The sequence below is a fragment of the Erithacus rubecula genome (assembly GCF_903797595.1).
Source record: "Erithacus rubecula genome assembly, chromosome: 3".
NCBI classification, from domain to species: Eukaryota; Metazoa; Chordata; class Aves; order Passeriformes; family Muscicapidae; genus Erithacus; species Erithacus rubecula.
This window is the reverse complement of record NC_136689.1, coordinates 142500769-142524287: the sequence shown is the minus strand read 5'-3', so window position 1 is coordinate 142524287 and position 23519 is coordinate 142500769. Positions and strand designations below refer to the sequence as shown.

Here is a 23519-nt window from a genome sequence, read left to right as displayed (position 1 = left end):
ATTATTTATGCTGGAATTCCTCAGGAACCTATCTCAAATGCAAGCTTCCTGTATGCCTAGTGCATTAGGGTCCTGAACTGTGTCAGGGTCTCTTGGCATTGTGGCTACATTAATGGAGCAATTAGTCACCCTTACTTCAGCATCCTTTCGTTGGTGTCCTCATCCATCTCATCGGAGTTGGAACAGACGATTCCGAAGGAGCCCAGCGGCTGGCGCGTGATGGGGCACGCAGCCTGCTTTGCCGAGGAGCCCGCCATGGCAGGGGTCTCTTTGAGCACGGAAGAAAAGGGAAGACAGGTGGCTGTGCAAGAGATGGACAGGTTAACCACATCAGCAGCCTTTCTGCTTTCCAGGGCTACTCCCTCTGTGGTGGCCAAAGGAAACCCGGTGCCGTTCGCTACAAGTTTATTCTCTTGGCTGCTGGGCTCCTGAGGACGTTCAGCCTGGTGGGACCCTGGCACAGGGTCTGCTGAGGCAGGTGAGTCATTGAGCTCAATTTCTTGCAACCCCTGCATTTCTGCATACACTGCAGGGCTGTCCTCAGCGAGAGAACGGCCACATTCTCCTCGCAGTGAGCCAAATTCAGTGGAGGCGTCTGAAGGAGCTGTAACAGGATAGCAAAAATCTGGTACCACCTTTATGCTTTGTGAAGAACTCTCCTCTCCTGAAATTCTACTACTGGAAGAGCTCTGTTGTATTTTTAAACTGTCCGGTTTAAGTTTATCCTTTGGATCCTCAATGCACGGATCAACCTTATCTATATTTTTGTCCAAGTAATTACAAGCCCTTGGTGTTTTTAAGCAGCACTCACCATTGCTTTCCAGTGACAGGCACTCAGAGACATTATCTTGGAGCTGCTTCGGACAAATGGGTGATCTCGTATTCTCCAAACTACAGCAAGTCTCTGGAAAACCTTTCTTCTCCTCCCCTTGTAACTCAGCATTACTGCTACTGTGTTTGAGGAGAGGTTTGGGATGTCTTCTGTGTTCTGTTTGTCCACTTTCAGTGAGCATTTGACCCTCAGAAAAGTCCATGATTATTTTTCCATCTTTATTCTCCGTTTCCATGCAGCTCCTTAAATTTTGATCTGAATCTCCCGAGGAGCCTTCGCTGTGTTTTGATATATCCACCTCCTCGGTGGGCTCCTCTGGGCTGCTGATCTGAGGAGCAGAGACGGATTTCGTCAGCTTGGTGAGCTCCACCTCCCTCTCCTCCTCCTCGAAGGGCAGAGAGCTGATGGATGTGAGGGAGGCCTGGATGCCGCTGGGCAGGCTGGTGTTGCTGTCCGTGTGGCCGCCCTCCAGGGAGTTGCGGTGGATGTGGTGCCTGCGCACCAGCTGCTGCAGCATCTCCCGCTCGCCGGGCAGCTCCAGGGCGCGGCTGCGCCCGTCAGACCACGCCACCGAGCTCGGCTCGCTCTCGATGCCGGAATCCGAGATTACGGAGGAGGATCTTTTTATGACCCCCGACATCAGCGTAAATTCTTCGCTCTCCTCGCCGCGTGGCTCCTTTGTGACTGATTTCACTTCGCAGCTATGTAATGGCAAAGCTTTCAAAACAGGGAGATGAGCCTTGGTGTCTGCATCCTCTGGCTTTCCAAGACCGGTCAATTCATCCAATGCAAGCTCAGACGAAGTGAAATTAATTTCAGGATGACCAAATTCATCTAGTTCATGTATTTCAGTCCTGTCTTCCAAGCCATCAGTTCCACATGCTCCACACTCATACTGAGCACTGACAATGAGCATGGGCTCACTTTTGTGAGAGTCCTTATTGCTGGGTTCCATGTCTCCACAGGTAACATCTGCCCCAAGTCTATTATCTTTCAATAAAACTTCCTCAGATGTTTTAAAGTCTTCTGGCATGTGTTCTGTATTGCCTGGCTCTGAGTCAGAAATAGTTTCTTCTCTTGAGTCAGAAATAGTTTCCTCTCTCGAAACAAAAATATTTTCAGGTTTCCTTTGGCCTTCTTTGTTTATTGTACATACCTGAGATGTGGATTGCTGGTTTGAACCCTTAGCAGCAGCTTCAATACTGCTGTGTAGGCATGAGGGATTCCTGTTTATCCTGTCTGTGTGTATTAGTAGAGTATCTTTCCCAAAGTCTCCTTTCATTACTGCAGAGGCATCATCTGATGCACAGTCTTCATTTTCCAGTTTTACATCCATTTGAGTATTTGCAGGAACCTCAAAATCTGGGAAAACTTCCAAATTCTGATCTAAACAAACAAAGCAAGCAAGAAAGATAGTAGTATTACCTGTAAGAATACAACAAATCTCTCCAAAGGACTGGGAGACTTTGAACAGGGATTTTAAAGTCTAAAATATTATTCTATATTTTATATGATAAAAATTATACATGCATTGAAGGCATATTACAAATGTTCATGACAGAGTGCATTTAACTAGGATGATACTCACAGAACAGTTATAGTTAGGCCAAAGAGGACAATATTAATAAAAAACACCTTCCTCAGTATAACTGTGCCTGTACTGCTAGTTTTTAGAGCACAGATAAGCAAAACAAAACAGATACTTCTTTGTATTCCTGGTGTCATTCAAAATTGTTCATAGTAGAGCTCTTACTTTGAATCAGTTTAATACTCAGTTTAATAATTTAAATACCTTTAGTGAACATTGTCACAATTCAGGCAGTAGAATGACTGTGGAAAGTGAAGATTTTGTATCACAGGCAATATTCTCTAGATTATGGACACCTATAGAATTAATAAGTGTTGCTTCCTTGGTAATCTTAAAGGCTGAGTACAAAGAAAAAAGGTAGTAAGGGCTATGAGGTTTTACTAAATAACTCTGTAACGAAATAATTTCTTAATTAAAAATGTGATTTGGACAAAATATGTTTTGGAAGGCAATTCTCTCTTTCAGGGAAGTGTGGAGCTTTATACTGAAACTGTGGGGTTTTGTTCTGAGATTTCTTACCACTAGATGTCATAGTAGGGATATCAGTCTAGTATTTTTTCCTTTAAATTAGTATTGTAGCAAAAATACAAATGATCTAATTTTTTTTTTCCAGATTTTTCCTCCAGCTTTTCTTTTTAAAGCTTAATTTAAGGATGAAAAATGTGAAGGAAATACTCTGCTGTTAGGGCAAACACTAAAATTCAGCTGTATTACTTAGAGGGGGGGGTCACATTTTTCCGAGATCATAAGCCCAGGGGATGTGAGATCATTTATGCTGAGCTGGGGAGTGAAGCTGTGCCCTGTGGTGTGTCACTCACCTTTGCAGGGCATGTCTGTGTACCTGTCTTCAAAGATGACTGGGAGCGTGTTGCAGTCCCCGTCGATGTCCAGGCACTCTGCTGGCAGCGGGGGCATGCTGGTGAAATAATCCGAATTTCGGATTTCTGTGGAAATCTGCGCGTGGCTCTGGATCCTGGCAGCAAAGTACAAAACAAACTCAGTGCTTGAGTAGCTACTGTGCTGCTACTGTGCCCAGAACTCTTAAAAGGTTTCCATCTCTCAGTTAGAGATATCTACCACTTGCACAATCACTTCCTGAAAAATCTCAGTGTTTTTGAAATTATTCCAGATGCCTCTGCCACAGGCTCCTCAGCTGCCATAACCTCACTGTGCTCCCAAGGGTCTTGGCTGCTGGCTGGGACTGGATCCCTCAGCTGGTTTCTGGTCAGGAAATGAGGTCTGTCACTCTGGCTGTGGTCAGGGTTTCAAAACCCAGATGCAGGAAGCAATAATCAAAAATTTGGTTGAGCAGTACAGGGAGGAACAAAGCCAAGCTGGGTGCATGGCAAGTCCTCTGTCTCACTTATTTCAGACCCCAGAGCACTCACAGAGAGGTTCCTCACACATGTACAAATCTGAAGAGCTAAGGCACATTGCTCAGCCACTGTATTTTCACAGTCACAGAACCACAGAATGGTTTGAGTTTGAAAGGACCTCCAAGGCCATTTGTTTCTATCCCTCTTGATGAGGGTAGGGGCACCTTCCACCAGACCAGGTTGCTCCACCTGGTCTTGAACACTTACAGGGACTGGGCAGCAACAGAGTTTTTGAAAAGCCCATTCCAGTGCCCCACTACTTTCATAGTAAAGAATTGCTTTCTAATACCTGATCTAAACCTCATTCCCTCATTTCCCCTTGTCCTATCACTACATGTCCCTGCAAAAAGTCCCTCTCTGGCTTTTTTTGTAGCCCCTCCATCTGTTCCCATCACTCAGGCCACTCAAAATGCTGCCTGGTTCTCCTCAGTGAATGTGACACCAAACTGGCAGATGAATATACATGTTCGGCTATAAAAAATACAATAAATTTTATTTCTGATGAGCTTTCCTGTTTAAACATCTGTCTCAAAAAACAGGGAAAACATGAAATTCAGAGAGCAAGGCAAAAAGATTTCCATTGATGGTCAGCTGAAACAAATCTGTTCTTCATCTTAATGCCATTATCCCTTGTCTGATTACTACTTACCCTTGTGAAAAAGATGAATAATTGATATTAAAGTCAATGAGGAGAAATAATTTTGTCTGTAAAATCTAAGGAGGGAATGTGACCCCCTAGAGGTCTCCACCCTGTGCCACCTTTATCCTAATGGGAATGATGTGTTCCCTTCTGCCTAAGCAGTCAAATGCTGTCAGGTAGATACGTGCACAGCTTCACACAAACCCACAACAGCATGGGAGGCAAAAAACAGTGTCTGGTAAGAAGGAAAAATAAAATGGGGGGAAAAAACATGCTGTTTGAGGGGCTTGTACAGCACCTGGCACAGTGAGCACTGATCTCAGCTGGTGACTGTGTGAACCCAACTAATAATGCCCACCACCACTCCAAATATCAATAATGCTCTGACAGCCAAGACTCTGCTTTTCCAACTGCATCATCTAGCAAATTCAGGAATAAAATCTGACTCTGCCATGCAGCCTGTATAGACCAGATTTTCTACACAGACCAATTAATATTTTTTAACTTCACTTTTTGCCTTGTTCTTTTTTAACTTACCCTTCTTGATAACCACTGAAGAAAACATGTTTATCTGTAGGAAATGGGCTACTTCTGTGACTGCCTGGAGAAACAGAAGCACTTCATGCAATTAGGCTTCCCCCTGTGCAGGGTTGTGTTTGAATTGGGACATGACTCTGTGTGTGCTCACCCCAAGATCATGACATGGGGTTTTCCTTGTACACATCTCCCTAAAATCCTGGCATGGGAGAAGCAAATGAACACAGCTGGGACCCTGCAGCTATGGGGCTGCTCTAATTTGGCAGAACAAGGCAGCCTTGTACAGCCCATCCACTAATGAAGTCAGGCCCTTTCCATCAACACTGAATCAGCCTTAATGTCTCCATTGACAGCTCTGAGAAAAGCAATTTTCTCCTCTGCACTAGGTCAGAAGCAAATGTCTCACTTAAAAATCATCATTGTGACAGGACCTGATGCCATGGCCTCTCAGCCCCTTCTGAAAGATGGGTTTCACTCTGGTAATGTTGGGGTCTCCCCATGGTAACAAATAGTCTGGATAACCTTCATTACTCAGAAATTCAAATCTGAGCATCTTTCTTTGAACTCTGCCTTCAGGGGTCAGGTCCTGAGCATCATTGAGTCCTCCATGGTTCATGGGTAAAAACCAAAGGCAGGATTTGCCCTGGTGTAGCTTTAAAGACTGGCTCCTCACACTTTGCAGTTAGGTTACAAGCAGGAATTGTCCAACAGAAAGAAGTTCTTACCTTAGAATAGTTTGGGGATTTATAAGCAAATTTGTAAATGTTAAAATTGGTTGTTTTCCAACAGTTATTTCCCACTAAAAGTACAGTGCTGGATCTGGTGCATTTGGTTTAAGAAGTTAATTGAAGAATGGTAAACACACATATATATATGTGTGTCTCTGTGTGCGTTTGTGTGTGTGTGTCTGGAAATTAATTATTTCTGGTGCCTGCCTGATCAGTCACTTACTTTTGAAACTCATTTCAATAGGTTTACAATTTGGAGCTAAAACAGAGCAAATTACCTCTCTCAAACCAAATTCCTTCATACCCTGAAGAAAAAGAACTCATTCTTGATTGTATTTTAAAGTGAATTTTTAGTCATTCCAGAGATAGGGGAGGGTTCATGGGTTACTTACAGGCCTTCCTGGAACATGAGCACTGCAGGTTTCTGGTGTTCAGTGTAGAAGAAAGCTTCTGAGAATCTTCTCACCTGGGAGAGAACACACAAATTAAACCTAAGATCTGCTGAAAGGTGACAAGTGCCATCAGTCTAGGAACACAGCACTGACTGTCAGAACCAGATTTCTTAGTGTTGCCAGTAAAAAAGACTCCAATTCTGCTTCATTTTCCCAGTCCAGCACAAAGCAGCTGTTGTTGTTGCATATTTATCTGCGAGGCAAGAAGGTTCCCTTGACAATAAATCAAAGTTTGGTTATCTGCATCTTCTGACTACTTTTCTAAAAGCTGTCAAATTTACCATTTTCCTTTAAATTGTTAAATTTGGGAAGATTTATGCCTTTCCCACTGTGGGAAAAAAAAAAAAAAAAAAGTGGTGGAGTGACTTACTAAACTAGAACAACTCATAATTGATCCTCTCTTCTATGGGAACATCCACAGTGACTCTCTAACTACCACAACAGCAAAGGAAGTCTTGCATTCCAGTCCAGAGGAGAATGAGCCCTATCACAGTAGAAACCTGCCTGTGTCATGATACTTGGAAACTGAGAGCTCTTCACATCTCTTCATGGACATTAGGTCTTTTCAGTGTTGGATAATCAATTACAAAAGGGCCATGGATCTGAAGTGTCTGGCAGAGCACAGAGTGTGAAATAAGCCATAAAAAATTCAGTGCTGTCATCTGCCCTGGAATAAGCTTTGAGTTTAAATGAATCAAGCATAATATGCAATCAAATGTACTGAGCTGTTAAACTGCAGCCCATACATTCCTAATAATAATTGTAAAAGTGACCTCTGTTACAGGGACAGAAAATGGCAGTGAAAAGCATATGTCAGAGCATCTCAGCATCTCCCTAAATCCCAGCTGTGCTTTAGCAAATGGCCTTACTGAACAAAGGACGAGCAACTCTTCAAAAAGACTGTGTCTTAACAGTGAACTTTTCATTTAGGGCCCTCAACCCATTATCCAGAGGTGAAAAAGTATAATTACACTCAGTTTATATGGGGAGAAACCAGACCACACAAAGTTATGTAATTTGACAGAGGTCAAGAGGACAGTTGGCATCAGCCCAGGCTGAGATTCACCAGCTGGATCTGAGAACACACACAGTTGGGACCTTTGGCTGAAAGCCACCCAGGTCCCCCCAGAGTCCAGGGAGACCTTATCAGACTGACCAGGGGAGTTTCAGCATCAGGCACTCAGCCACCTCGTCCTGAATTTTAAACCCCATTTTTGCAAGCTCCAGGGGAGATCTGTTCTGGTCACTCTGCCCTCCACTGACTTTGGCAGCAGCAGAACACAAGCTGAGGTGTCAATACCTCCCCTGCACACTCCAAATGCATGCAAAATGAATCCTGCCCTTTTCTCTACTGACCCTACTCGAAGATTAGATCAGACTTTGAGTTCAGCTCAGGTGATGTGCTGAGCTGGTGTCTGGTCAATAACCAAGAACGTCCTGATGGAAGACAGAACACTTGCTGAACTAATCAGATAAGCAGATCTGACAACATTTGCTCAAATGACAAGTGGTTTTGTGCCTTCTTTATTACCAAGTACAAGAAGCAATTTCAACACCAACAATATTAATATTTTGTTGTGTGCACTTCATTGTGAAAAAGGCAAACAGCTATATATATATGACAGTGAAGAAAACAAATCCATATTCCTTGTGGTAGTTTTGTGAAACTAGTTGAGATGAAATTGTATTTTTTTTAATTTGTCACTGTAATATTTGTTTTTTTTTAAAACAAGTGTTTATGATTTATGGATACCACCCACCTCCTGCTCTATGTCTGATCCTGATGTTCAAAGTTACTCATTTTATGTAGAACCCTGAGTCACACAAACTCAACATCTTCATTCCAGAAACTGAAATCTGTAATTTCAAATCCTGGGATTCCCCTCCTCTTCAACTCTTGTTGTGCTCACCCCATTTCAGAAAATAGTCATAGAGGCAGAATTGGATAGGAAATACACATCTAAATAAATCTCTACTGTTTAAGAGGAGGTGACCATTACTGAGCTTCCTTTTGACTTCTTAAGATTACCCTGAGCATGTGATGCTCCTGAGTCAGATAAGCTGTGACTTCTGGATGGAGTGTTGCCACCTCTAGGAACTGGGTCCACAGGGCCAGGAGGTGAGAGCAAAGCCAGGCAAGGTCCTTGCTTATCTGTTCTGCTATCTTCTCTGGATTGCTCATCAGCTGAAGGACAGAAAGGAAATTAGGAGACAAGAATGCTAGGAAAATAATCAATTTGTACATAAGATTAAGTCCTTTTAGGAACAATAACAACAGGATAAACATCTGTTGATTTAGGAATGTTATTACTAAAGCTACCATTTTCAGTTATTTTACCCTAAATAAAGCTAGTGAGATATTATCTTTTTCTCTTTAAAACCACATATATTAGTTCAAATGGGTCTCAGCAATGTAATTAGAGAGCAAGAAGTTCAAACAGATAATTTTTTGCAGATACTTTAATGCAAGTGTAGTAACTGGGAAAAAAAAAATAAATCAGTGTGTGTTCCAAATTATCCACCAGATGGTGCTGAATGCTCTGAAATATTAGTCCATGGCCAGACTCAGCTAGCAAAAGGAGCCCTCTCAGCCATGTCACATTAGAATATAGATGAGTGATTGAGGGGGAACCAAAGAAGAAACCTCAAACCAAAACACTGTCCTCAACACACGATGAAAACAGACAATCCAGAGTGTGCTGTTGCCCATGTCCCACACCAGAACGTGCTGGGTGTCTGTGTGCCCTCCAGCCCTGTGCTAAAGCTCTGTGAGAGAGCAGAGTCTCTGCACAACAGACTTTCTCATTTCAGAATATTGTAGATTCATAGAATCATAGAATCATAGAATGGGTTGGGCTAAAGTTCTTCCAATTCCCTGCCATGTGCAATCCCTTCTAACTCTCTTCCACTATCCCAGGTTGCTCCAAGCCCCATCCAACCTGGCCTTTAAAACTTCCAGGGATGGAGCATCCACAGCTTCTCTGGGCAACCTGTGCCTGTCTCACCATTCTCACAATAAAGGATTTCTACCTTAGATCTAATCTAAACCTGCCCTCTGTCAGTTTAGCACCATGCCCACTTGGTCTAGCACCAGATAACCTTGTAAAACATCCCTCTCCAGCTCTCCTGTAGCCTCTTTAGGCACTGGAAAGTGTTAAATGCTCTCCCTGGAGTCTTCTCCAGGCTTAACAAACCCAGCTCTCTTGTCAACTTGTTAATTTCTTTAATGAGAGACAGATATTTTATTTTATCCTCCACGTTATTCACTGGGCCTTTTTTTTTTTTTTTTTTTTTTTTTTTTTTTTATTTATGCTTAGGAGTTCACCCTAGCTGAAAGCCTGCTTATTTTTCACATTTTATTATGCAGGTAGTTTCCAGGTTGGTGACACTGCAAACTAAGCCATGATTAAAACCAAATTGTCTGTGTGTGAGAGAAGCAGAGAAAATCTGTGTGTGGATAAAACAGATATTGTCACTGTGTTTGCATTATTTGGATGCTATTCTGTTTTAATGACTTGTCCAAAATGTCACAAGCTCCAGCACCATTCTGGTACAGGAAAAATCAGGGGGGCACTGGGAAACAAAAGATCTTGCTCAAACATTTCCCTTTGTCATGGCACTACTTTATTTATGGCATCCAATTTTAGATGCTGTATGTCAGTGTTAATTTTTTATTTGTTTAGTCAGTAAGCTGCTCCTTACATCATAAACTGAAAGCTCAGTCTGCAAGCAAGATGCATTATTAATGCAAGTCATCTACGAATAGGTGGGATGGCTATTTGTCCAGTTTACAGATTACCAAATGTTTGAGTTTGTCAGGGGAGGGAGGGAGGGAGGGAGGGAGGGAGAGAGGGAGGGGGGGGGGAGAGAGGGAGGGGGGGGGGAGGGAGGGAAGGAAGGAAGGAAGGAAGGAAGGAGGGAAGGAGGAAGGAGGGAGGGAAGGAGGGAAGGAAGGAAGGAAGGAAGGAAGGAAGGAAGGAAGGAAGGAAGGAAGGAAGGAAGGAGGAAGGAAGGAAGGAAGGAAGGAAGGAAGGAAGGAAGGAAGGAAGGAAGGAAGGAAGGAGGAAGGAAGGAAGAAGGAAGGAAGAAGGAAGGAAGGAAGGAGAAGGAAGGAAGGAAGGAGAAGAGGAAGGAAGGAAGGAAGGAAGGAAGGAAGGAAGGAAGGAACAAGGGAAGGAAGGAAGGAAGGAGGAAGGAAGGAAGGAAGGAAGGAGGAAGGAAGGAAGGAAGGAAGGAAGGAAGGAGGAGGAAGGAAGAAGGAAGGAAGGAAGGAAGGAAGGAAGGAAGGAAGGAAGGAGGAAGGAAGGAAGGAAGGAAGGAGAAGGAAGGAAGGAAGGGAAGGAAGGAAGGAAGGAAGAAGGAAGAAGGAAGGAAGGAGGAAGGAAGAAGGAAGGAAGGAAGGAAGGAGGAAGGAAGGAAGGAAGGAAGGAAGGAAGAAGGAAGGAGGAAGGAAGGAAGGAAGGAAGGAAGGAAGGAAGGAAGGAAGGAAGAGGAAGGAAGGAAGGAAGGAAGGAAGGAAGGAAGGAAGGAAGGAAGGAAGGAAGGAAGGAAGGAAGGAAGGAAGGAAGGAAGGAAGGAAGGAAGGAAGGAAGGAAGGAAGGAAGGAAGGAAGGAAGGAAGGAAGGAAGGAAGGAAGGAAGGAAGGAAGGAAGGAAGGAAGGAAGGAAGGAAGGACATGAAGGAAGGAAGGTAAGGAAGGGAAGGAAAGGAAGGAAGAAGGAACAGGAAGGAAGGAGGAAGGAAGGAAGGACGAAGGAGAGGAAGGAAGGAAGGAAGGAGGACGAAGGAAGGCAGGCAGGGAAGGAAGGAAGGAAGGATAGGAAGGCCAAGAAGGAACGGAAAGGGGAAAGGAGGAAGGAAGGAAGGAAGGAAGGAACAGGAAGGAAAGGAAATGAAAGGAAGGAAGGAAGGAAGGAAGAGAGGAAGGAAGGAAGAGGAAGGAATGAAGGAGGAAGGAAGGAAGGAAGAAGGAAGGAAGGAAAGGGAAAGGAAGGAGGAAGGACAGGAAGGAAGGAAGGAAGAGGAAGGAAGGGAAGGAAGGAAGGAAGGAAGGAAGGAAGGAAGGAAGGAAGGAAGGAAGGATTTTTAATTGCAAGAGTCTTACTGCACTGAAAATTAATCCAAAGGAAACTCTAGACTGTGTTGTCTGTCCTATACTCTTACAACTTCTAAATCTAGTAGAGATGAACCCAATAAGTTATGCTTTTCAGCTTTATGTGAAATCAGATTTTCTTCAAACTATCCAAGTCATGGCTTAAAATAATAAATCTGTCATTTGAAACAATTTTAAAACAATGGCTCACAAAAAATAGGTCACAATTTGTATCAGAAATGTAAATGAACTCATTTGGTTTGGACTCATCTTCTCTCTTTTAATTGTTACCAAATTCACTTCTCCACCTACCCTGGAATTGTTAAAAAATTAGCAGATAGCACCTCATTTATATGGTTTATTGGACATAATCATATTGGGTCAAAGGATGGACTTGATGATCTTAGAGGACTTTTCCAAACCTAATGATTCTATGATCCTATGATAAATAAAATATATGAAATCTCTGATTTTTGCAGTCATCGGGTGGTGCTTGCATTTCTTCCTGGCACTCTTGATGACTTGTCTTTTTCTCACTTGAAATAAACTTGGCAGAAGCAGGTTCAAGAGAGTAGTTCAGTCACTTCTCTGCCAAAATCACTTTTTTGCTCCCATGATCCTCCAAACACATTTAGGTATTTTTATTTGAAAATATATTGTATACAACCTGCCAAAGAATCTTTTCTCCTGTCAGCAGAAAAACTATAATTACAACCTACCCCAAATAAATTTTTTGTCATCCTGATACTCAGGGTAGGCTCACTGAAGGATGCTAGAATAATCCAGCTGGTGGCTTGTTAAAAGTGACAGGAACATCTCATAAGCAACTAATCTAATTTTTGCAAAATAATTGATGGAAGAGAAACAGTAAACAAACTTTCCTTTCCAAACTCCTTTTTTTTTTATGCTCTGATATATTACTGGGCTGTCTCAGTGCACTTGAAAAATGGGCTTGAAACACCTATAGGCAGGTTCTGATGAAGGAAGTACCTGTAGCTCCATACAAAGCTGGGATAATGTCTCTTCCACAGACAGCTCCTCTGGGGAAAAAGACACAAAGAAAGACATCAGGTTTGAGAACAGTGGATGTGAAATATTAATTCTCTGGAGTTCATTTATGAAATAAATCAGTCATTTGGTATTCTTACTGACAGACAAATTTATTTTTGGGTGTGGGCACTCCACAACACACTTTGTATCCTGAAGGTGCAATTTCTGCTAATGCAATCTGGACCACTAAATTAGTAAAAAAAATTGGGATTTTAGTGACAAAGACAACAGAATTTGACTTTTGTCGACTCTCCTGAAGTTTGATTTTTAGTCTTTGGTATTTATGGCCAACTGCAGAACTGAATACAGAGTCTGAGCAAATGATGTGCAAGGAATGGCTGTCCCTGGTGGGCTACAGAGATTTTGTATCAACATCAAATTCCTGACTAGTAAAATATCAGGCATCTCTACTGCCTCGTGAAATTGGAATTACCTCACCACTGCAAGCAACAGTGTTATGCTATAATCCTGAGAGAATCCAGCACAGGGACACTCTGCTTTAAATGCACCACGAGCTATCAGTAAAAGGAGCACATCAATCAACTCCCCAACTTCAGCAGTTTGATTTTACAATTCAGAACTTTCTAATGGTGTCCTTAAAGAAACAAAGCAGGAACAAAGCACAACAATTCACAGACCAGTCCCCTCCTCAATCCCCAAATGTCTCTTCTCAGATAGCAATAATAAATGGAAAGGACAGACCAAAATGGGTTGTGTCTTGAAAAGACTCAATCTGATCTGGTAAAAATTGGGAAATAACAATTCCCACCTTTAATGTCTAAAGCAAGCTACTTTCTTTTCAAATATACTACTCAAGAAGCTAGGAAAAAAAATAGGAAGTGTGCAGAGATTTATATTCTTGGATTTATCTTAACCTTCTGTAAAAACCTATGAAATTAATATGACCAATGTAGATGTTACAACTGAATTATCAATTTGCATTCTTCCCCTGATCAGTGGAGAAATACAGCAAGTGCAAAGTGCAGTTTATGCCATCCCAAATTAGACAGCACTACCTGTGTCAGATAACATATTTTTAATTGGTCATGTTTCAACCCAATGAATGTAAGGAGACAGATATAAAAAAATTATTTATGTTCATCTTACTGCATGGATGTTACACCCCATAATTTTATTGACTTTTGAAACAGGTTTCAGATCACCCTTAAAACCAAATCTTTAGTAGATTTTCAGGCTGGGAATAAAATGATGCAAATAACACTCTGCTCAAGAGGCTAAAAAGGGCATTTGCATTTTGCAAATTTTCATGCGTTACAAGAAGTGCACTTTCAAATGAAGTGCCTGCTTCAGTAGCATTCATTTCAAAACCAGGAAAATGGAGTTTAAAACATAAGTTTGTGCTCTGGGGTGGTCCTGGAGTGTGGTAACTCATCCATGCATAGGTCTGCCATCTCACAACCTATAACCCCGTCTGAGTGACAGATCCTCTATTATCTATACCTGATAACCAAGATCCATAAAGCAGTTCTGTTGCATGTTGTGTCCTGTCTGAGAGCTCATAAGCTGCAAACTAAAATTCTGTTTTGTTGTTTTGGCTTTTTTCTCTTGTAGTTGGATTTAATATCACACTATGTTACCTACCTATGATTTTTAGGCTGTCTTGAAGGGAAATATACGTTGGGGAACAAGAGATGAAGTGGAAAATAGGATCTATCAAGACAATGAGTGTGTGGAGAATAATGCATTGTATTTGATAGTTTTTATATACAAGGACTATTCAGGAAATTTTTATTCCCTTTTAAAACCTGCTGGCCACTGCAATTGACCCTCCTAATGTAATTATCTCTGCAACATAACAAAGATGATAACTTCAAAACCTGCACACCACAGAAATGCAAAGACACAAAATCAACAGATGTGAAATGATGAGGCACATTCCTTGAATTCAAAGAAACAGGTGAGACAGCAGGATTTGAATGAGATGAATGAGTCTCATTTTCATAGGACCTCATGCTGTCATTGCAAAGATGACTAAACACAAATTCCAGAGCTCCATCCTGTGAATCCAGTCAGCCTGTGCTTGCATGTTAGACCTAACAGACCAAAAAAGCCTTCTGCCAAAGAAATAGAAAATCTATTAAACAACTGAATTAGGAAGAAAATCAGAATAATTTTGAAGAGCAAGTCATAATTGACAGTGGAGAAATATATTGTGAGTTATAAAGAAGAGAGTAAAATTTAAACCTACTTGTATCATCTTTCGGATTTTTCTTTTCAATTATAAAAAAATGTTTGCTCAAGAGAAAAAAATATGTTAAATCTTCCCAAGATTTCACGGCCATTAAGAACTGGAAGTTACACTTTTCAAAATGCATCTGAGGTGAAAAATCACCAAAAGGCAAATATTCTGAAAAATGTATCAAAATATTTTATTCATCTACATATCAGGTCACATCCTATGAAAGGATTCACATAATCTGAGGAGTCAGTCATCTTTAACAGCAAAAAAAAAAAAAAACAAACCCATAATCAGGAAACACAGATGAAAATCTCTTGAAGTCTCTGAACATACCAAGGATTTTGGTACTAAAACATGTATTTAAAAATTCAGCACTGTAAAATATTCAGTGATTTAAATGCTTTCCACTTACCCAACTTCAGCTGTGGTAAATCATGAATCTCATTCATTATGAGGGTGTAGTATGTGTGAAGACCCCTTTGAGCATTCAGGAGCAGAAGACAGAGATCCTTATGCCACTTGTATGCATGCTGCATGCAGTTTTCAGATGGGACATAAAAGCTGCCCTGTGTAGCAAAAGTAACAAGAAAATAAAGAAATTAAAATTCATAGTCTCCATTTGTGTGACAGGTACCCACTTGTGCACAACCATTCATCTCTTTTTACAAAAATATATAGTGATAGGACAAGGGGTAATGGCTTTAAACTAAAAAAGTGTAGGTTTAGATAAGATATTAGGAACAAAATTCTTTCCTATGAGGGTGGTGAGGCCCTGGCACAGGGTTTCCAGAGAAGCTGAGGCTGACCCATCCCTGGGGGTGTTCAGTGCCAGGCTGGATGGAATTTGGAGTGACCTGTTCTAGTGGAAGGTGTCTGAGCCCATGGTAGGGGATTTGAACTAGTTGGTATTTTAGGTCCCTTCCAACCCAAGCCATTCCATGATTCTTCAATTCTAATCAAGCAGATGGCACCAAAGAGAGTTTTTAATCATTCCAACCTCCCAACCACCCAACTAGCTAGATGTGTAATCCAATAGTATCTCATTCTACATGTTCATTTTGCCCAAACTATAACAAAACTATTCAGTCTCAGCAAGGCTGTAACATGAAAAGAGCCTCAGACCAAACAGTCCAACAGAGAAATCAACCTCTGCCCACCCCACATGTGCCATTCTGGAGCCAAAGTCTCCCCCACAACAGAGTCCTGTGTGAAAAACACCCTCTCTGCTGGAGGAGGAGGGGTACAAAGAACTATAAAGATACCAACATTCACTTTCCTTTTCCTCCTTATCACCTCCTGCAAAGGTTATATCTTGATGGTACCACGCTGTGCTTTGTTATCTGCTAGTGAGCACATGCAGATGGCATTGCTGTCCCATCAACAAACAGGAGCCACTCTGTACTCCAGGACCAATGTCTGTGTTAGTGCATCTCTTGTGGGAGAATGTAATTGGACAGATCACAGCATGTTTAACACAAACATTTCCCAAACAACACTTTTATATTAGAATGTAAGCTGAGTTTCCATTAGGGCACCAGAAATCAAAATTTTCACTTCTGTCCAAAGATGCTTGGATTAATTACTGATATTTGAAATTTTAACTGCTTGGGTTTAAAGCAAAACTACTCATTAATCCCTTGGTTTGTGAAATGTAGACAATTTTCAGCTTAGTCCTCTGCATCACTGGAGCAGCAGAGAAGAACCAACCCCATGCCAGCACATCTCCTGTGTTTTTCTCCCTTTTGACTTACCCAAAACCTGCATTTCACCAATCCTGGCCTGAGCCAAGGTGTTTCCTCAGCTCCTCATGCAAATCTTCGAGGAGTTAACTAGAATTCTGTGGTAGGCACAAAGGCAACTGCTCTCTAGACCCACACAGAAACAGCTGATGATAATTGACAGAATTGGCTGGTCTTCAAAGGTTTCAAACCTCCAGCCTCAGCATGAATATTTTTTATTCTCACCATGGCCAAAGCAGAAAAGGGAGTATAAAGCAATGTTGCTCAAAAGAACAGAAAATTGGAAGTGGATTGATGTACAATGTCACAATAACATGAAAATATGCCCTCCTTTATTATCCACTGCTGATTTTTTTCTTGGCAAAAATTGGTCTGGCATTTAAATGCTACACTTATGAAAAGAAGGAAGAAAGTGAGTTAATTTAATAGTTTATATGACATGGTGATGTGCATGACTACACTTTAATAGGTATATTTTCAGCCATTTCTTGGCATAGATTATAGTTTAAACACAAAAAGTAATATGAAAATGTACCTCCAGACGGGCTTAAAACTTGCATGAATTAATGTTTAAAATATTACTCAATTAGTCCAGTTTTGAATTCTTTAGCATTTGTCTTCCTATTTGTGGTGCTTTTTCAAATTTGTCCTCAGCTGGTTTACACTGGACAATGGACCACATGTTCTAAACTGCAAAGAATCAGAAGCACTGAGTACAACCACAACAATTAAAATTTTCTCCAGCATTTCTCTCCATTGCAATGTAAACATTCCTGAAATTACTGTAAAATGAGGATGGTGTTGCTGTGTGAATAGAGAGCTGAAAAGATTGCTCCAAGCTCTCTTTTCCCTCCCTGTCCCAGGAAGAGTGTCTGTGCCAAAGAAAGGTGCTGTGCTTTGAGAAAGCCATTGCATGAGAGGAGCAGCACTGCACAGACCAGGCTGGGCTGTGCATGGATAAGAGGGCAAATCATTAAGCATTTTGATTAAATTCTATCAAATGGTAACTGGCTTTGAAACCCTGTTGTTTAATGGGAACATCCAACCTAATTTGAAAAATGTTTCTGTCGAGGTGGAAAGTAAGTGTGACAGAAAAAAAAGGTGACAAGCTCCAAATTTCTGGTTCTTCAGTGAGTTAAAGATATTACTGCTCTCACAGGATTGCTTCTGCTTCTTCTGAAAGTTGTCACACACATACAGGATACAGAGCAGGGCATTACAGAGATTATTAAACCCACCTCAGGGACAGTTTAAACTAATGTGAAGTGAGGTCTGTGCATCTTCATCTGCAGGGACCCCAGCAGGGCAGGCAGCTGTCAGATGATGCCATTATAAACTGCAGCAGCTAAATCAGCTTATCCATCACTGTTCAGCAAGCTGAGAAATGTCAAGAAATGTCTTCCTTTGGGATGGTCTAAAGATTGCAGACTTTTCACATTTGCTATTTTAATTGCCTCTTCTGTGCATTTATTCAGGTGATTCCCTATTTCCCTGCCAATAGCTTGAAACATAGATTCTGACTACAGCACTAACACATAGAGCTTGGCAACAAATATGTCATGTGCTGTTCTAAGGGAAAACATGCTGCAAAACCAGCTCTCAGGAAAAAGCAGTGGCTATGACCCATTAAACAGCTACAAAGTGCTCAGCTTTCCAGGTTTCTTGAGTCAGGATAAAAAATACTGGTTTACTTTTGGTTAAGACAAACCTCTCATTAAACAAAAAAATAATACTGAAGCTGAAAATCCTACCTTGCACAAAGCCTGATGGCTGCTCTGGGCTTGTAATATCCACTGTAAATCTACATGTTGGTTTCCTTTGTGAGGATTCTTGTGACCTTTTGAACTAATTCCTTTGGCCTCCTGCTATTTTAATCTCATTAATTTGTAGGTGGAGAGATTTTTCTATGCTGATTGCAAAATGAAACTGTGCTGGTTTCCATTTCCAAGACCCCCTCTGTCTATAGTGGTAGACTGCATCTCTGGCTTTTGCCCTTTTCCATTTCTGAAAATTTTGGGAGGATATGAATTCCTGACAAATTTAAATTCAAGACTTAAGATCTGAAGGTACTCTGACAGCAAAGATGGTTGACAACAAAGAAGCCAACAGTACTGACACAAAATTATTTTTTCTATTGTACCAACATTATTAGGGCAAAATAAACCAAAAATTCTCTTTAGCCCTTTTTTTGTTCTCAGTGTATTTATACAAGTATTTTGTATTTTTTAAGCAGTAGCCAAATTAAGTTCTGCCAGAGTTTTGGCTGTTCTAATTTTCTCCCTGTGTAATCTCACAACACACTTGTCCTCCTTAGTTTCCCTCTTCCGAAAGTCATGAACTCTCTCCAGCTAAAGAGCTCTGAGGATCTTTTCTCATGAAGAATCCTAAGCATATAGGTCTAATTTCTCCATTTCCCTGTTCACTGTGACCATCAACAATCACAGGGTTAGAGAAGGGCTTGGATTGGAAGGGACCTTAAAGATAATTTTGTTCCAAATCCCCAGACATGGGTAGGGATGGGTAGGGTAGGTAGATGTTCACATAAAGAAAAACCTAGACAAATGTGAGACAAAAACTTCTACCTAATGTTTTGAAAATGCAAAGGTTCAGTTCACTTTGATCATGATGTGCAAAGCTGGACCCCAACACTGGACCATCCCTGACCCTTGCCCATCTACCTCAAAGCTGCTAGATTTAAATGAATACATTTAAATAAACCAGTCTTTTAAATTAACAGGTTCACTGTGCAATGCTCTTATCACTCAACAGATTCCTCCTATAATTAGACTGCATTGCTTTATAAATGCACTTTTCCTTTATAATAAGAGAAAGGAAAATTACTTGCAAAAAGCAAACACCTTCATCAAATAAGGTTCATGGCAATTCATTATACAAATGCAGAGAACAATTTGTGGATATTCACTTCCTGTGTACTACATCTAATATCAAAAGGCACCAAGTGAATTTTATTCTTTTTTAATGTACAATAAGTAGCTTGCATTTGTTTTGTATTAAAGCAATTTCATGAGCTGTGTTAACTACGTGCAACATTCAACAATAGCATTAACAGCTGGTAAATGAGATCCTTTATGTTTAACCTAACTCTTAACACATTTAACAATCCAGATTCAAATTGCTTGTCAAGAATTTTAATACACTAAAAAGCCATTCCAGACTAAATACACAGGTTTTGCAGTCTCCAACTGTTTTCCAGTACCTTACCCACCTCTGGGAAAAATCTATAGAACTGCTTGAAACTGAGGAATAAATCTCAGCACCCCAAGATAAATGTAGTTTCTGAGTTCAAAGCATCTGCACATTTGTCTGCAAGACCATTTTGATTATCTAATATGAAAATTTTAGTCTGGCTTCAAACTCAAGGACCAAAGCTTTACTCTCTACATTGGATGCTGCTTTCTAAGATAGGAGATTTCCTGTTATATTGTGGTTGGAAAATAAATTATAGTTATGTCTTGAGCTAAAACTTCAGTGTTTCTACCTTACTGGCGAAAGTGCTTGAGCAGTGGTAGAAGAAGGACAAGTTTTTATTCCTTTTTCTGAAACTGGTTGCATATCAGAAACTATTTTTGCCCTAAAGAGATTATCACTAAAATGCATTAAAATTAATGCTCAGAGAAGACTGAAGAGGCAAATAATGTCTTTTTGAGCCATTCTTATGACAGAAATTATATGCAATTTAAAGAGTAAAAAGGAATCTAGATGACTGAAAATTAAAAACTTTGAATGATAATCTTTCATGAGGAAAACAACCAAACAACAATAAAAAACAAAACAAAACAAAACAAAAAAATTCTGCATTTGGGTTGACTAAGAATATTTTTATAAATATGCATGATATATATATATATTTATAAAAACCAAACACATATGTATGCACACAGAGTCATTGTAGAGGTTTAGTTTGGGTATTAAGATTTCTTCACTGAAGGTGTTGTCAAGCATAGGATCATGTTCCCGGGAAAGTAGTGGAATCATTACCCCTGGAAATGCTCAAAAGTCCCTTGGATGTGGCATTTGAGGATGTGGTTTAATGGTATAAATGATGGTGGTGATGAGTTGACATCTGGACTTGAAAATCTTAAAGGTCTTTTCCACCCCTAATGATTCTATATGTGTGTAGATTTATATTTACATCTCGATTCAGCTATGGAAAACTGCCAAACCCAAACAACTCCCCCTCATTAATTCATTCATCAATACAAACATCTTGTACATCCCTGTGCCAGGCAGTGAAAAATTATTGGCAAATCTAAAAAAAATCCCTTAATTTAAAGACATGGAAGCCCACAGAGGCCAGATTGTGGATGTCATTCTGTGGTGACACTGTTTCTTCTCAGCCCAGTTCTGGAATTTTAAATATTTTTATTGAACAGACCAACCACAACCTACATATAACAGGCATAAATGGGACAGAAATCTTTGGCAGAAAAACAATGCATTTCTGTTTTTCATCTGACAGCAGCAGACATGTGAACACAAAATATTCTTGAGGGTAGGGTGACACCCACATAAGCCAGCTCCTGTGAATCTCTTCCCTCTAATATCCACCAACAGAAGAAAATATGCTCATAGGAGGTATGGAAAACTGAGAAAATTAATATTTCCCATTAAAAAAGTAAAATGGAGGACCAAATAATTAAGATAAAAATAACAATTGAACTAGGATGTGCATATTCTATCAACTTTATAAATTGCTTTGTTTGTATTTATTTACTAGTCTGCATTTGATGTGTTGGTTCATTATCCAAAACTCTAAAATAAAATTAAAATCTAATCTAAAAATCTAAAATAAAAGCAAAATTATATTATATTTAAATCCTATTTCAGTTACAGTAATAACTCTAATCCAAATCTTCAATAATGGGTAATAATTAGAAAGGCATTGACAATATATGGAACTATTTATGTTATGCTTCTCTCTAAATCTGTTATGTAAGGAAATGTAGGTTGATATTTCATAAATACAATTTGACATTTAGATTACCTCTAAAAATCAGAGCTCCTTTGTTAAAATCTTTGGGATAATAACACAGTAGAAAAAATATTTGACATTGCAGTCAGATTTAATGACAGGTTCAGTGATCATTTACACTTTGTACAAAATTTGCAGCTAGACCTGAGACCCTTGAAAAATAGGAACAATCAAGCTGATTCTAAATGGAGGCTGTTAGTTTGTTACTTGTAATTGGCCAAGGAAGAAGGATTGTCCAGGAAAGTATTTTTTAGGAAAATTATCTTTTAAAAGTGTCATTCTATTAAAGGAAAAATGTTTCACAGAGTGCACTGATTTCCTTTAAACTTTATCTAGGAGAAAGAAACACTGATAATGTTCCAAATGTCTCATGTTGACCCAATAAGAATGGGGAAAAAAAAAAAAAAAAAAAAAAAAAAAAAAAAAAAAAAAAAAAGAAGATAAAGTTCATATAGCAATATATTTTATAATGTCAAGGTTAAAAATCCCAGAAAAAAAAAAGAAAAAAAAAACAAAACAAGTTAACCAAAATACTTTAGTTCATGCACAGATGTTTTGGTTTCTTTTCCCAGTTTTTCATTTTAGGGGGCATTTTACAATTCTTTTATTTCTATGCAGCTATTTGGAGTCTATTTCCCACATCACTTTAAAACTGAACATAGTGACTGGAGGTGTGTTACATCCTTTATATCATTATAAGTGTCTACAATCACAATGGCTCTTCATGTAACAGCACATATAGAGTATTCTATAAAAGTTCTTGAACAATTCTGACTGATAAATAAGAAGGGAAAAAATCCTTTTTCTCCATCTGATCTCTAGGGTTTATACATCACCACAGAGAAAATTAAAGCCATAAAAACATTGATTCAGCAGTAAATTAGCACTGGGGAAAATGTCTCATGAAAGTCATGGCTGTGTCTAACCTGAGGCATCCTTCAAAGAGGAGCACTGAATCATCTGGCACAAGAAAAGTTGTATGAATCATGTACCACAGAATCACAGAATCTCCTGATTTAGAAGGGACATATTAGGATTATTGAATTCAATTTTTAGTCCTCAGATGTTCCTTGTATGTCTTCCCCTCTAGACCCTTCACTATCTTCATAGACCTTCACAATTTCCACAATCTTTCTCTGGACACTCTCTCATACCTTTTTATGTTTCTTGTATTGTGGCACCCTAAACTGTCCCCAGGACTCAAGGTGAGGCCACACCAGTGCAGAGCAGAGCAGAGCAGGACAATCCCCTCCTTGCCAGGCTGGTGATGCTGTCCCTGATGCTCCAGGACAGGGCTGGCTCTCCTGGCTGCTCATATTCAATTTTCCACTGGCCAGGATCCCCAGGTCCTGTCCCACAGCTGCTCTCCAGCCTCTCCTTCCCCAGTCTGCACATCCAGGGCTCCCCATCCCAGCTTCAGGATCCAGCCCTTGTCCTTGTCCATCTCCCTGCTGTTGGTTATTGCCCATTTCTCTGATTTGTCCAGAGCTCTCTGCAGGGCCTCAACAGCTCCTCCCAAATTAGTGTCATCAACAAATTTACTTAGTATTTCTTCAAGTTCTGCATCAAAGTTATTAGTGAAGATGTTGAAGAAAATCGGGAAAAGGATGGAGCCCTCCAGAATCTCACTATTGACATTGCCAGCCTGATGTCACCCTATCCACTACAACCCTTTGGGTGTGCTTTTATTCCCCTCTGTTACATCTGTGTCTGAAAAGGACACGTTACTCCCTATTTTCATACTGTTATTACTAAGAGTCTGTGTAGGGAACATTCAAAAAGCACACTGTGATATCCTTTGGCTAAGAGATGATAGGGCAACATTGAACAATTACAATTTTATGGGGAAAAAACCCTCAAAAATATTCAAAAATAACTGTTTATGAAAAAAGGGGGACAGATTAGATACGAAGATTTAGATAAATATCTTTCTATCTATCTATCTATCTATCTATCTATCTATCTATCTATCTATCTATCTATCTATCTATCTATTAAAACTGGTCTTTATCTGTAATTTATTACTACATATACACTTATGGTGCAAATTCTGATCTCCTAACCAAAGATAACACAGTGGGTACATCAAAAAGGGCCTTAATACATTGTTCTTTCTGATAAAAGAGAGTCCATGCTGACTACTCACAGATAAGGAAAGCAAATCCACTCCTGTTTCTGTGATCAAACAAGGACCCCTGAGCTGAAGAGCTGCCTTGTTATAACTCATCTCTGCAGGCAGCAGCATAAAACAGTAAATTTTTAAAAGAACACTTAACATCTTTCTGTTTCTCC

General features: G+C 40.1%; 1 protein-coding gene across 6 annotated transcripts in view; it reads right to left on the bottom strand.

The window, feature by feature from the left end:
- FAM135B (family with sequence similarity 135 member B) overlaps positions 1-23519 on the bottom strand; it is a 183443-nt gene that overhangs the window by 10792 nt on the left and 149132 nt on the right. For 4 of the 6 annotated variants that reach the window (XR_013773751.1, XM_079301872.1, XM_079301875.1 and 1 more), the window contains 6 exons: positions 14908-15061; positions 12236-12285; positions 8183-8338; positions 6094-6167; positions 3239-3393; positions 136-2218 (listed from right to left, as the gene is read on the bottom strand). Coding sequence is in view for 5 of the 6 variants with exons in the window: in XM_079301872.1 (XP_079157998.1) it covers positions 136-2218; positions 3239-3393; positions 6094-6167; positions 8183-8338; positions 12236-12285; positions 14908-15061 (2672 nt within the window). In the remaining variant the exon portion in view is untranslated. The remainder of the gene's footprint in view (positions 1-135; positions 2219-3238; positions 3394-6093; positions 6168-8182; positions 8339-12235; positions 12286-14907; positions 15062-23519) is intronic. The other 2 variants (XM_079301874.1, XM_079301876.1) reach the window with 2 other exon arrangements.